Here is a 13875-nt window from a genome sequence, read left to right as displayed (position 1 = left end):
ACTCAGCCTCCATTCATGGGAGAACCCCCTCCCCTGACTCCCAGTGCTCCCCTCGGAGTGCCGGGCAGCACCCACAAACGGACACGCCTCGTCGTGTTTTGTGTGAATCCCTGCTTGTGCATCAGTTACTCCCACGCCTGCTCTAGAACGTGGGCGAGTGAGGGGTGGGCCAGGCCCCAGGTCAGGGGCAGCTCAAGGTCTCCTGACGGCTGAGGAGGGGGTTTGCATGGCCGGACTATAATCTGGGCCCCAATGCAGGCTGACAGTATAGTTCCTTAGAGGACAATGGATTGTTTTTTTCTTTTATTTTTGCTAAGAAAGTCCCTAAGTGCAGGTACTGTCCCAGGGAGGAGGTGTTCTCAGTAGACCTGGCTGGCCAAACTGACTTTTCTGCTTCTGCTCCTCCTTGCCAACCCCACTGCCTGCCAGCCTTCACCTCTGAAAGCCAGAAGGCCCTTGGCTCGAGACTCCCTGGCCTGGGCACTGGCAGCCACCTCAGGAGAGGACTGAGGCTCCCCTCATTACAGCCGCTGCCCTACCCACCAGGGCAGCTGTAGCCGGTCTCTGGCAGGGTCCCCTCCCCTCCGCAGAAGGCTTTGTGCCATAGCCCTAGCCCCAGTGAACCAGGTAGGGTGCTAAAGAATAGGCCCAAGGGAGCCTAACCTCCACCCCGGTGACTGGAATGGGCCTGCCAGAAACAGATGGCTGAGCCGCCTCTGCCAGAGCCCAGCGCAGCGTCTCCCCCACGGGCCACAGACCGCTGCCCCGCCCCCTGGCGCTGACGTCGGGTAGAGAAGGCAGAGGCCATGGCTGAAGGCCGCCTCAGGGCAGGAAGGAGGGAATATAAATACTAACAGGGTCCTGGCACCAGCACCACAGGCCCCTGCTCTGGCAGAAGGACCAGGGGTGATCTTCACGCTGGGGTTCCCCAGACTTGCAGGGTCCTTCTGGAGCATTCGGCCAGGCTGGGGGGCTGGCACTATGGTGGGGAGAACCAGACCTTTCAGGAAAGCCGGCCCCTGCTGGGCACCCAGCCCCATCCCTAACCTCCACTGCTACTGCCCTGGCCTTGGGGCGTGCTGGGAGGCCTGCTTGGCCCGCTGCCGCCGCAGCCTCACAAACACCTGGGCCTCCCGATCACCCTTCCGGCTCTCCAGCAGCTGCAGGACGGGATCCCCTGTGGAGAGAGGCGTTTGGGCGTCAGACTGCGGCAGGGGGAGGCAGTGCCTGGTAGTGGCAGGGGGCACAGCATGGACCCATTCTCCAGCCATCCTGGAAACCAGGAAACACACCAGCCAAGCTCACAAGACAGCCTGACGGATAAGGCGAGACGGCGCTGGCACCGACACTCCGACCCGACGTGCGCTGGAAGAGGCCAAGTGAGATGCGCCTCGGGGTCCAACTGTTAGAACCGAAGGCTAGCTAGTTAACCTCTCTGTGCCTCAGTTTACCCATCTGTAACAGCCGTACTAGCAGCTGACACATGAGGCGGCCCGTAGTAAGTGCTCAGACGTGTCACCTGTTCTTACTGTCCAGCCTGGAGAACGCCTGGCGTGTGCACCCCCGTCGGAGACCCAGCCTCTCCCCCCCCCCGTAGACTTCCCGGTGAACCCCCCCCCCACGCTGCAGAGTCACACAGCACTTGGCATCCCAGATTTCACTGCTCTCCCGATCAGCCTGAGAGATCCACTCAGCAACACGAGACCCCACGCCGACTCCACTGGCTTCCACATCCAAGGGGGGGGTTCCTCTGACCCCAACTTCATTCGCTTCCCTTGGGGCCACTGCCTGAACTTCACGGGCTGCCCCTCCCCTGTACCCTCAATGCTGGGCCAGGCCCTGCACCCGAAGCCCCCACAGCCTCTGCCCCGGGGCTCAGGCCTACCGTTGAGTGCAGGGTAGGTGAGGGGCAGGCGGGTCTGAGGCACCTCGCCAGGCTCCTCAGTCCCGGTCAGGCCTGGCACCGAGCGCAGTGGCAGAAAGGCCTCCCCTTCCAAGTCATCAGCCCCCAGCGTGTCATGGTCCAGCACCGTTAGCAGGAGGCAAGCTCCGTCCTTCATGCATGGCTCAGCGGGCACCAGGCTGAGTGGGGGAAGAGAGTCGGGCTCAGCAGCCTGCCCCCTACATGGTCCCCGGCACCCACCCCCCCAACACCATTCATCTCGTTCGTGAGGACAGGCCAGGGCTGAGGGCAGACAGATGGGGGTTAGGATGGCAAAGGCGTTTCTCAGCCTGGCGTGTGCTCTGACAGACGCCGCCTCTGCGGGCTGGGACTTTAAACCCGGGGCCTGTGTTCCCCAGACCCTCCTGTCTTGGGGAGCAGAGCACCTCAGGAGCAGGACCATTTCCTGGAAGCAAGCCTCTAAGTCCCACAGGCGGGGGCCTTCTCCCCTGCAGTCCCACTCCTCGCAGGTCCCAGCAAACGCCTGTTCCAGTGCCCCCCCCCCGGGACCCAAGTGCGTTCGTTTCAGAACCGACCTCAGGCGGCAGGAGCAGGGCTGAGGGGCGTCCAGGGCTGGGGAAGGGGGGCAAGCAGGGGAACCCACTCACAATTCAAAGGTCTCATCAAACAGGGGGTGAAGGTCCTTCTTGTGCTTTTGGGTCTCCCGGGGGGCCAGCTCAGGGAACTCGTGCCTGGGCTCCAAGGTCAGCTGGACAAAGGGGTCGCTGGAGCCTGGCAAGTGGGGAGGTCACCCGGGGAGGTGACGTTGCCAAGGATATCCCAGCTCCCCGCCTCCAGCGCCCAGCTCCAGCCGCTGTGCCCTGCTCAGCAGCACTGCCCCCTCCTGGTAGCACGAAGGAAATGCACCCAGCGCTCCCTCCCGGGAGAGCGGAACAGCCAGGGACGCGGGGGGACGTTGTGGGGTACAGAGTGAGGACGCGGGGAGAAGCCGGTGGGCAGCCTGCACCCACCGTTGGAGTCCAGGGGCAGCAGGCTGGAGGCGCTGAGCAGTTCCACACGCAGCTTCTGCTCAGAGGCGCGGTAGGAAGCCTTGACTGTGACCGCCCCCAGCTCCTCAGAAGTGGTTTCCGCCTAGGGGTGGAGCGCGGGGGCCGTGTGGGGTAGAGGGGAGGGGAGGCGGGGCTGCAGGTGCGCCGGGGGCGGCGCGGAGGGAAAGAGCCTCACCTGGCGCTGGATGCGGCTGCAGAAGTACTTCCGGATGAGCTCCCGACTGGAAGCCGCCTGCAGCTCCAGGTCCCTCTGCAGAGCCTGGGAATGAGGCGCAGCTGAGAAGCCCCCTGAGCTGTCCCAGTCACCCCCGTCCGGTGCCGGCAGCGATGTGATAGCAAAGCTCCGGCTGTCTGGGAGCCTGGGCTGGGGAACGCACCCTTGGGATGGCCCCGGGGGACAGCCGAGGCACAGACAGGGTGGGCTTCACAGCTGTGCCCCCCACACAGTTGCACACCCGCCCCGTCACCGAGTTTAAAGAAGCTTCTGCTTGGTTGAAAGCTCTGGTGTTGCTGTCTTTCAATTCTTAGTAATTTTTGGAAAAGGGGGCCCACATTTTCTTTCTGTGCCGGGCCCTGTAAATTATGCAGCTGGTACTGGACACAGGTGAGCACAGAAAGGCAGGTTCCCCCTACCCCGCCAGCTCACCAAAAGCCCCTTACCTGGAAGTCGTCTGTGTGCAGCGCCTCGGGTGGCAGGCCACAGCCCTCCGCGTAGAAGCAGATCTCCAGATTCTAGGGGTGAGACGGCAGAGGTGACCTCACCAGGATTATCACTTGTCTCCAGCCAGCGTTATCACTTGTTGGCCGGGCTGTTCTTACCTGCAGGGCAATCTTCAGCCTGCTGGAAGCCAGGGGGCAGCTCCGCTGGGAGGCAGCCGCCTCCGTGAGCACCTTGAGCGTGTGGGTCCAGAGCAGGGTCAGGAGACTGCGCGGGGGGAGGGGGGAGGTGCAGAGGGACACCAGTCCAGCCCAGGAGGATGGAAGAGGAGGAAGCAGAGACACTCTTGAGAAAGAGACCCAGGCCCAACCCCAGCTCTTCCCCAGCCCTCGCTCCCACTTCCACTTGCTTCTCAGGTAAAGCGGGGAACAGGGCAGCAGACAGGAGTAGAGAGGGAGGGAGGGAGGGAGGGAGGGCTGGTCTCCTGTGGGAAAGAGTACTAGTGCAGGGGAGCGGGAGGAAGGGGGGCAGATGGGGCCAGTCCCAACCAACATGCTTCACAACCTAGCAAAAAACCTTCCTCAGTAGGATTATCAACCCCCAACAAGAAGGTGGGGTGGGGAGGCCGGTCCCCCAATGACAGAATGATGATTCAATATGGGTGTGGCCAGAATGAATAGGATGTCCACCCGGATTAGCATCTACTACCCCTTGGGGAGAAAAAAGTAGCAACCAAGCCACAGTCCTGCTAACTACCTGAAATAACGGAAATCACATGTCAAAGGAGAGTCACATGGTTCAGCACAAAAAGCAAAAACGGGGTTGCATCATTAAGAGTGGGGAAGGTCGCATTCACGGCAGGTAACGGACAGAGTGTGTTTGCGATTCGCGTGCTTTCTGTGCACCAGTGTTCTAACTGCCTTTGAGACTGTAGTGAGTCAAGTCCGTGCAGTGGAGATTTAACTGTTTTGGCTGAACATTTGGCATACTGTGGTGCCAGAAATAACAAGAGTGGGCTCCCTGGGGCCCCCCCGAGCCACCAGGAGTGGACCTCCCGGGGGAGGGGCAGCAGCCTCAAAGCCCAGTTCCTGTGGGGAGGACCCACGGTCATCGTCGGCAGCTCAGCACCGACCACTTCCTTTGCACAGGGGCTGCGCTTGGGACCCCATGTGACTCACTTGATCCTCACTAGAGGCCAGAACTGTGACCGTCGGCATGGAAAATTTGAGTAATCCGCTCAATGCACCCACCCAGCAGCAGCAGAACTAGAGTCTGAATCCAGGTGGGCCAGAGCCCACGTCCTTGACCTCTAGTCCTGCTGCCTGCCTGGTGTGCCGGACCCTTGCTTTAAGAGAGACCCCAACGAGAAGTTCCCCTGGATCCTGGGAGAGACACCAGTTGCCTGTAATGTTAGGAGGGACAGAAAGCCCAGTGCTAAGGGAGAAAGGGCAGGCAGCTTTCTGCTCAGCCTGAAGGGAAATGGGGAGGTGTGTGAAGTAGTGAGCTCCCTGTCTCTAGGAGTGAGCACTTAAGCAGAGGCTGGTTGCATCCTCCCCTGAAAATGGCTGAGGCCAGGGAAGATGAGCGAGGCGGGGGTGGGGGGCACGGAGCGGGAGGCTGCCGCACACCTGCTGAAGTTCTCCTGCACCAAGTTGGTGTTCATGTAGCAAAGCTTCACCTCCAGAAACTTCATCAGGGGCAGAATGGCCTGGGGAGAGGGGTGGGCGGCAAGTCTGGCTGTAGCCCACGCCCATGCCCTGACTGCCCATGCCCTGACTCGGAAGAGGAAACAGGGCCAGGAGCGTTCATCTGCTCCATTCAGAACGTGTGCCGGAGCTGAGGGAGCCCTGCCCGCGAAGGGCTCCGGCCGCCCCTGCCTCCTCCAGGGCCCTCCAGCGGCCCGTGCACTGTCCTGCCACAGGGCCTGGCCGTGCCCTCCCCTAGGAACCCTCAGGGATCTTTCTCTCGCTTCCTCGAGGTCCTGACTCAGCTGTCACCCTCTGAGTAAGGCCTTCTCTACCACTGTCTAAAAATATCTTTTAAAAAAAGCACAAATAGGGACGCCTGGGTGGCTCAGTTGGTTGGACGACTGCCTTCGGCTCAGGGTGTGATCCTGGAGTCCCAGGATCGAGTCCCACATCAGGCTCCCAGCTCCATGGGGAGTCTGCTTCGCTCTCTGACCTTCTCCTCGCTCATGCTCTCTCTCACTGTCTCTCTCTCAAATAAATAAATAAAATCTTTAAAAAAAAAAAAAAGCACAAATACGAATACATATCTTCATTTTCTCCTGTACTTACTAACGTGTCACTGCACACACACACTCGTGTAATTCTCGGCACAGCTATGGCTCTGGCTCTTCCTCCACCTCCCCTGGCAGAATGTGAGCTCCAGGAAGGCAGGAGTTTTATCACTTTTCCTCCCCGATCCACACCTCCGTGCCCAAATCTACGCCCGTGACAGAGCGCTTAGAGGGTTGCTGAATTACGGAGTGACCTTCTCGCAGACCACGAAGGTGGCATCACTCTATGCCCCCGGACAGGTGGGCACGCCGGAGTCGGCAGGCTCGCAGAAACAGGGAACTCAGAAGGCTGCACACCCCCGTCAATTCGGCTGCGAGGCTAAGCCCTCCCCGCCTGCGGTCCCCAGGCGGATTCGGGGACAGCCCACGGAATGAGCCACACCCCTGCCCCCTTAAGCATCCAAGCAGAAAACCGAGGCCCAGGAGGGAATATTTCCTGCCCAAGTCTGGGGGACTCATCTCTGACACCCAAGGCCTTCTGCCCCTACCACCCTAAGCCCCCTTGGCAACGGTGAGCGGGGAGGGCCACTCACATCCTCAGGCAGGACAGACTCCTTGACGCCCACGAGTTTCTGGATGTGCGTGGCGATGCCCACCTCCAGCTGGGGACACAGAACAACAGGAGGGAGGCCGGGGTGTGAGCATGCGGGGACAGGGTGAGGTCACTGGGAGCCTGAGTTTCGCTTCAGGGAGGGGTGGCAAGTCCTGCTGGGGGTGCTTCAGGCCGAGGAGGCCGAGGATGGGCAGGGTGGGGTCCCTGCGAGGGGGACAGACTACCTGCTGCGCCAGGGTGCGGACGCCGGTGCGGATCTCGTGGCCCAGCCCGGCCAGCGCGCCCTGCAGCTGGGCGTGCAGCGTGTTCTGCAGCTGGTCCTGCTCCAGCACGGCCCCGACGCGCTGTTCCAGGGCCTCCCAGGCCAGCTGGGCGGGCAGCTTGCCGATCACCAGCCGCAGCTGCTCCATGTCATTCACCACCACGCACAGCTGGGGGCAGGCACGCGGGGCTGTGGCCTCCTGAGCTCGCCGGGACCGGCCGTCCCTACCCGCAGCCCCGGGCCCGACAACCAGCTCTGGTCCTTACCATGTTGGCTGCCTGGCCCTGGTCCTTCTGGCCTGCCGAGAGCTCACGGGCCCGGGCCTTTATAAGGCTGCAGTATACCAGAGCCAGCCGACAGGTGTCCTGGGGTGAGGAGAGGACGATCAGTGCGGGGGGCATCTGGGGGGCCCCAATGCGGGGAGGCACGGAAATCTCAGTGACTTGGGGATTTAAGACTTAGCCTCTCGGAGGCTGCTAAGGCAGGAGCTTGGGAGAATCAGGGCACGTCAAACGAGGCTGTCCTAGGAAGATGGGGAAGGACACGTGAAGTCGCTGCACCTCCACAAACTTGACGGTGATCATGAAGGCCTCCTCTGGGTCGGGCCAGTCCAGCTGCCGGGCAGTGTGGCTGATCTGAGCGAAGCAGGTGGACAGGTCCACGGCAGATGTGCTGTGCTTGGTCAGTTCACCCAGGGGCACCAGCTGCGGGGGGAGGGTGCAGAAAGGAGGGCTCAGGGCTGGCCAGATTCATGCCCCTCCCTCCCTCCTTCCTTCCATAGGCATTCAGAGCCTCTACCGCCACCAAGCAGGTGGGCAGGGGGCCACAAGGGGCAGGCAGATTCCACCCAGACCCCCAGGCTGCAAAGATCGGTCTGGAAAGGAAAGCCACAGTTAAAACCAAGGGTATCGGGAGGCAGCGGGGTACGCACAACTGGCCTCAAGAGCTGGTCACCAACTCTGCACATCCTAGAGGTCCCAGCAGAGCCCAAACCCCATAGCCGGGCCCCCATCTTGGGCCCCGAGCCTACCTCATCCATCCGCACGGCGCGCTGCACCCGCGCCAGGGCCACGCTGTAAGTCTTCTGCAGCCAGGAGGGGACGGCGGGCTGGAACCAGCGGTGAAAGCCATCCAGGGCCAGGGCTCCATCCCTACGCAGAGCTGGGGCTCAGCCTGGAGAATGCCTGGACTAGCACGGACGCTCCTTGACCTTCTCTTCTCTTTTGTGCCAACAGCTGGCTGCCCACCTACCTGTCTGTGGGGCCTGGTCGCAGCTGGTAGAGCTCCTTGAGGCTGACATAGAGCTGGAATAGACTCTCGCCCATCTCCGGGGACACGGGGCTGCCCGCCACCGCCGCTGTGTGGTCCTGCACCCGCTTGGCCACCTGCAAAGGGCAGGCAGTGGGGCAGGGCTCCGGAGCCAGAGTGGAGGGCAAACGCTGGAGACCCAGGGGGAGACTCACCAGCCACTGCAGCTCCACGAAAGCCATGGAGAAGAGGTCGACCTTGAGCGTGCTGCAAGGAAGGCCACAGGTGTGACCCAGGAGCACCTCCAGGGCCCTCCTGGTCCCCATCCTGAGCCGCTGGCACGTGACCTCCCTACCCAGACACCTGCTCACTTCTGGAAGATCTTGTTCCACGTGTGCCGGCACTGGAGTAGGTCGCCGATGACGTCCTGTACCAGGCTCAGCAGGGCTTTGCCTGCCTCCAGCAAGCCCTGGCAGGGACAGAGGGCCGCTGAGCAGGCCTGCAGGGCCTGAGCACCCCGCCCCCACCCCCTCCTGCCCTGCCCAAGCCCCCCCACCTGCACCATGGGCTGATGGTGCTGCTGCTTCAGGTGGAACCACTCGGTGGTGCCGGTCTGCGGGCAAAGAGGCGGTGAGCGGGGAGGGCTGCCAGGCTCAGGTCCGTGCCCACCTCGTCCCCAGCGTGAGCCCCGCCCGCACCCTCAGCGTCTCGGTCACCAGCCGGGGCAGAGGGGCGCTGTCAGGGCACAGCTCTCCGAAGGCCTTCATCTTGCACATCTGTACCAGGACCCTGTGGAGACAGGCAGCTGTGCCCGGGACCCTCCACCCACCCACAGTGGCAGCTGGCGCCCCCCCCCAGGGGTCCCCTTGCTCCCAACCCCACTGAGGGAGCGGGAGGGGGAGCCGCTGACCTGAGCAGAGACTGCAGCCGGGCCGGGGAGTCGGCCATAGACAGGGGGAAGACAGAGCGGAACTTGCGGATGAGGGAGAGGCCGTAGGCCAGCAGGCTGCTGAACGAGGCGGCCAGCTCCTCCAGCTGCGGGCCGAGTGTCGGGAGCTGAGCCGGGGGCCCGGGGCGCAGAGCTGGCTCCCCTAGCCCTGCCTGCCCTGCGCGCTCCTCATCCCCCTGCACGGCCCACCTGTTCTCCCTTGAGCCGGCCCTGGATCCACTGGTACTCGATGCTCGTGATGGGGTGCAGGAGGCAGCTGCTCGGGAACTCCAGGCTCTGGTAGAGCCGGCTGTAAGCCAGCCACTGCCTGCGGCACATGGGAACCCCTCAGCCGGCCAGCCGGAGGGGGGGGGCGACTTGGGGAGGAACAGCGAGACGCCCCACCCACCGACCTCCTGGGGAACCCCCAGGAAGGTGCTTTTCTTTTTTTTTCTTTTTTTTTTTTTTAGATTTTTATTTTATTATTTATTTGACAGACAGAGATCACAAGTAGGTAGAGAGGCAGGCAGAGAGAGAGAGTGAAGCAGGCTTCCTGCAGAGCAGAGAGCCCGATGCGGGGCTCGATCCCAGGACCCTGGGATCATGACCTGAGCTGAAGGCAGAGGCTTTAACCCACTGAGCCACCCAGGCGCCCCAGGAAGGTGCTTTTCAAACAGGTAAATTAAACTTGCATCGCTCCCCACCTGTCTGGGGATACCGACCTGCCCATGGTCCTACAAGCTGTCCCTGTCCCCACCTCCGTCCACCCATTTAAATGCCAAGTGTCCGTGGTGGCCCCGGGATGCACCCACCTGGTGGGCCCCGGCCCCGCACACCTCACCTGCACTCGAACACCTTCCCACAACCTATGGGGGCCCAGGGGACGTGACGGGCCCTCGCCAGGGATTTGGAAATGCCAGCTCACCAATCTGTTGACTCCAGAGGCCTGGAGCTGGGGCGCAAGGCTACCTCTGGGGCAGGGGCAGCAAATTCAAATGCCCATTTGAGTCATTCAAATGACTCAGAGAGCGTCAGGGAGGGACTCGGGCCAATGGCAGCGGTGAGGGGCTGAGGAGGCCCTGCGCTCTGCCATGTGTGACCCCTTGCAGCCCAGCAGGACGATGGCACTTGGGATACATAGGAAGCTGGAGCTGCGACTCTGTATGGAAAACCTCCGGATTTTTAAAGTGGGCAGTGGACTCAAAAGCCTGACACACACGGTTGCGGCCAAACAGAGATCTTGCAAGGGTTAGACTCCGGCCTGCCAGTCTGTAGGTGCACAAGCAGGCAGGGAGAGGCTGGCGCCTCCCAGACGACCCTCCCAGGAGCACTCACGCCATGGACTGGTGGAAGTCAGAGAGGTCCTTCTGTGTCGCGTGGAGAAAGAGGATGGTGGCAGCCTGGGGACTCAGCGACCCGTCCCAGGAGGTGCTGCCTGCCTGAGGGCACAGGCAGCAGGGTATCGGGACCTGGCCAGCAGGTCCCGCACCCCCCTCCTCCTCCAGCTCAGGGAGGGCAGTACCTGGTGCTGGGTGACCTCATGGGACACCAGCTGCTGGAGCAGGTGCAGGTGCACCGTGTAGCTGGGCTGGGAGCGGCTGGCTGCCGGAGCTCTCTGCAACGGGGCCGGTGTGGCCGTGAGGAGAGGACCCTGTCCCTGGGGGCAGCCTGCCCACCCCGGACGGGCCCCTGGCAGACGCCCTGCTCCCAGCCCCAGACCTACCCGCTTGTGAATGAGCTGGAACTGGAGGTGGCACTGGCCGCGGTCCGGGTAGGTCTCCGTGCAGGGCTCCAGAGGGTACCAGTGGTCCTCCCGGCAGCGCAGGTCCTGGGGGGCCAGAGAGGCGGGAGCGGCTCAGGCCCATGCTTGGTGTGGGTCCAGAGTCCCTCCCCCCAAACCCTATTTCCTGACCCCACTCACCTGTAGCCTCACGACGATGTTCCCCAGAAAATCGTCCTGGCCTTTGTCCTTCCGCGCCTCCTTGAAGATCCTGTTCCAGGCAGGGGCCATGAGAGGGGTGGGCCAAGACACTGAGGTGTCTGGCGGGGATCTGTGCCCCTCCTGTGGCCCCCTGGGCCTGGACACAGCCTGTAGCCCAGCAACCGACATGCACACACGGGGAGGGCAGAAAGAGCCCACACTCCTTCCCCCAGGAACCTCTTCCCGGGCCTTCACCTTCGCAGCCCATGCAGATCTGTGAGCTCCCCGAGCTTCTGTCTGACGGACTCCACCGTGTCCATGTCCCTGTGGGGGCCAAGATGTGGGCAGGAGACAGAGAGGCTGTCCCGGGAGCCCTTGACCTCTTTGGGAGAAGGTCCTGCCACCTGAATGCCCCCCCTCCCGGACCCCTACGGGCAGGGTAACCCCTCACCACATGTCCAGATGGAAGCTGGAGCTGCTTATGTCCTCAAACTCCCTATGGGGAGAAAAGGACCAGGCTGAGGGCCTTGGAGGGCCGGACCCCACCAGAGCCTGTCCTGGGAAGCTCCCAAGCCCCCCTTAGCCACTGTCTCCTTTGAGCCCCTTCTTGCAAACTCCTCCTCCCTCCCCTAAGGTAAGGCTTGGGCCTGGCCCCCAGATCAACCCAGCGGGGCCCAACCCTCCACACCCTCCCAGCACCCTGGTCTGTCTCTGGCCTAGAGAGCAGGCCCCGCCTCCAATCAAGCCAAGTCCCCTCCCCCGAGCCAGGAAGTACTGCTGCTCGCCCTGAGGGGATGGGGGCTGGCGCGGGGCCACGCACAAGATGAAAGTCTCCTCCCAGACAGGGTTGAGGGTCTGCTCGATGACCTGGGTGCGGTGGGTGTGCTCCTCCGGGATGGTGTGCCTCACCACAGCCTTCTGCCGACGCCGGGACCCAGGGCTGCCCCCCTGAACGCTCACCCCCTGCTCAATGCCCAGCAGGCAGTAGGGATCACTGAATCCTGGCGAGGAGGGGGAGGACAAGGCCACCTAGGTGTCGGCAGGGCTCCCCGGGGAGAGGCCCTCATCACCCCAATCCAGAGGCAGAGTCCCTCCCCATCCCAGATTCAAAGGCCCTGGGGCCAGCAGTGCCCAGGGGACATCTGGGAGCTGGGAGTTCCAGCTGCATGCTGGGACAGACCGCTGGGGAGGAGGAGAGGCTGGGAAGGGGGCCCTCAGGGTCCGCCCCCCCCCCCCCCGCCGCTCACCACTGACATCTTTGCCCAGAATGCCCTTGGCTTGTTTCACGGTTGCCTTCAGACAAAATATTGGCTTCTAGAAGGACAGAAGGGTGAGCCTGAGTCCCAGAGGGAGCTGGGCTTCCCAGCCGCTGCCCCAGGCTGGTCCTGGCCCAGGGTTACCTCAAGCTTCTGGACGCGCTGTAGCATCTGCTGGTGCTCCTCGGGCTCCATGTGGAAGGCCTGGTGGGGCAGGAGCGTGGGAGGCTGAGGGCACAGGGCAGGGGAGAGAGGATTCCCGGGTGGGGGCCGCAGGTCGGCGGGCGCAGCGGGGCCGCACTCACCTCCTGCAGGTACAACAGGAGCTCCGAGGCCTCGCGCACATGGCTGGGCTCAGGCTGCCCCAGACGGTGCAGGACGGTGTAGAGAGCTTCCTCGTAGAGCAGGGCCCGCTGAGACACGGCAGGGTCACCTCAGGAACCCCCGGCCGCCCACTGCAAGGCGAGCCCCCACCCCCCAGCCCATCCTGGCACCAACATGGCACAGCCAAAGCTGGGACAAGGTGCCCACAGTGCACGGGCGTGGCGGGTTAAGGCCCAGCACCCCCCACCCCCGCCACGCCGTGTGGCAACCTGCCTCAGCCAGTACCCAAGGACTGTGTTCCCAGCACCTCCCTGCCTCCCCAACACTCCGATTCTTACCTCCTCAGGGGAGAGGTGGTGGGAGGCAGGCTCGATCTGGGGAGCAAGGTGAGAAGATAAGGTGGCCCCGAGGCTTGGACCAGGGCTCAGACAGCAGCGCCTCCTCCTCCCAGGGCAGGCCAGGCCGGGCCGGGGCTGAGGGGTCCCTAGTTCCCCGCCTCCAACCCACCAGCGCCGCACACCTGTTCCCACAGCAGGCCTCCTGCCAGTCCAGCCCCTGGGCCGCCCTCCTCATCCCCCGGCCCGCCGTGGCTGAGGTCCATTGGCGCTCAGGGGCCCCGGCAGCGTGAGCTCTCTGCACCCGTGGCCCCTTCCTTCCCCAGAGGAAGCAGCTCTGCTTATCGGGTGGCCACGCTCCGCACCCGAGCGGCGGAAGTGAGGCCCAGCAGTGGAGGTGGGAGACCGAGGGTCATGCCAGGCAGGCCTGGGGACCCCTCAGCGGATCCCCAAGCCGCCCGGCCCACAGCAGGGCCACCCCCTGTCTAGTGGAGCAGGTGTCTTTAGAGCAGGAAGACCGGAGGCTAGGGCGGGCGGGTGGCCCCTCCAGAGGGAGGGGACTCAGAGAGGCTGCGACCCCAGACCCGAGGCCCAGGATGGCCCAGAGAACACACGGCCGACCCCGGCCGGCCAACCCAGAAGGCCCTGCCCAGGAGCCGCGACAGGCAGGGAAGGGGACCGCATCCTCAACCGCAGCCCGCGAGAGGAGGACTCCCGCGCCCAGAGACCACAGAGCCCCACCCTGGCCACTCGCCTCCTCCTCGACGTCACCCCTACCTCCTGAGCGCCGTGGGCGGGCGGATCCTGCAGGTCTCTGACCCTGCGCCGCCTTATCTTGATGGCCTGGCGCACGAGGGGAGGGCGCCGCTGGAGGTGGGAGAGCCCTGTCGCCATGGTGGCCGCTCCGCCGCGGGGGAAAGATAGAGAAGCCACAGGATTATGCAAAGAGCACGGGGTGCCACCCTGCGCCGGGGAGGGGTGGGGCCGGGCAGGCCAGTGCGCGGGTTCTGGTCAGGGTTTCACCATCTCAAAGGCCTACAGCTCCCTGCCTCCCGCCGGCCTGGGATCCTGGGAGGAACTGTGTCCCGCTGGAGGCAGGTGGCCCCAGCGGGCGGGCCCAGCCCCACCCCACCCCACCC

The 13875-nt window shown here is 63.6% G+C and overlaps 1 protein-coding gene across 3 annotated transcripts; it reads right to left on the bottom strand.

Annotated features, from left to right (window-relative positions):
- Positions 1-290: 290 nt before the first annotated feature.
- UNC13D (unc-13 homolog D) lies at positions 291-13783 on the bottom strand. Of its 3 annotated transcripts, none has more exons than XM_044247412.1 (32): positions 13478-13783; positions 12740-12775; positions 12383-12490; positions 12222-12281; positions 12069-12135; positions 11642-11822; positions 11273-11317; positions 11077-11145; positions 10822-10891; positions 10624-10728; positions 10423-10515; positions 10236-10339; positions 9111-9228; positions 8883-9007; positions 8671-8761; positions 8529-8585; positions 8344-8441; positions 8188-8239; positions 7976-8109; positions 7755-7875; positions 7285-7428; positions 6991-7089; positions 6687-6893; positions 6443-6511; positions 5239-5318; positions 3772-3877; positions 3613-3684; positions 3128-3211; positions 2914-3034; positions 2551-2674; positions 1886-2082; positions 291-1177 (listed from the first exon to the last, which is right to left on the bottom strand). In XM_044247412.1, the coding sequence occupies exons 1-32, from the start codon at positions 13628-13630 to the stop codon at positions 1056-1058; spliced, it is 3312 nt and encodes a 1103-aa protein (XP_044103347.1). In that variant the 5' UTR covers positions 13631-13783; the 3' UTR covers positions 291-1055. The 3 variants fall into 3 exon arrangements, with proteins under 3 accessions (XP_044103347.1, XP_044103348.1, XP_044103349.1); XM_044247413.1 differs by having other exon boundaries at positions 13514-13782; XM_044247414.1 differs by lacking the exon at positions 13478-13783 and adding an exon at positions 12922-13470.
- Between the last annotated feature and the right edge of the window lie 92 nt (positions 13784-13875).

This window comes from Neovison vison, chromosome 5 (genome assembly GCF_020171115.1).
Source record: "Neovison vison isolate M4711 chromosome 5, ASM_NN_V1, whole genome shotgun sequence".
Lineage (NCBI taxonomy): Eukaryota > Metazoa > Chordata > Mammalia > Carnivora > Mustelidae > Neogale > Neogale vison.
This window is presented reverse-complemented; position numbering and strand designations above follow the sequence as displayed.

Bases quoted from the DNA above. Each gene is read 5' to 3' on its own strand.
- UNC13D (XM_044247412.1), bottom strand. From the start codon at position 13,630: ATGGCGACAGGGCTCTCCCACCTCCAGCGGCGCCCTCCCCTCGTGCGC. The intron at 12,491-12,739 runs GTAAGAATCGGA...GCCGTGTCTCAG, and splicing joins ACCACCTCTCCCCTGAGGAG to CGGGCCCTGCTCTACGAGGA. The intron at 9,229-10,235 runs GTGAGTGCTCCT...CATGTGCCGCAG, and splicing joins GACTTCCACCAGTCCATGGC to GCAGTGGCTGGCTTACAGCC.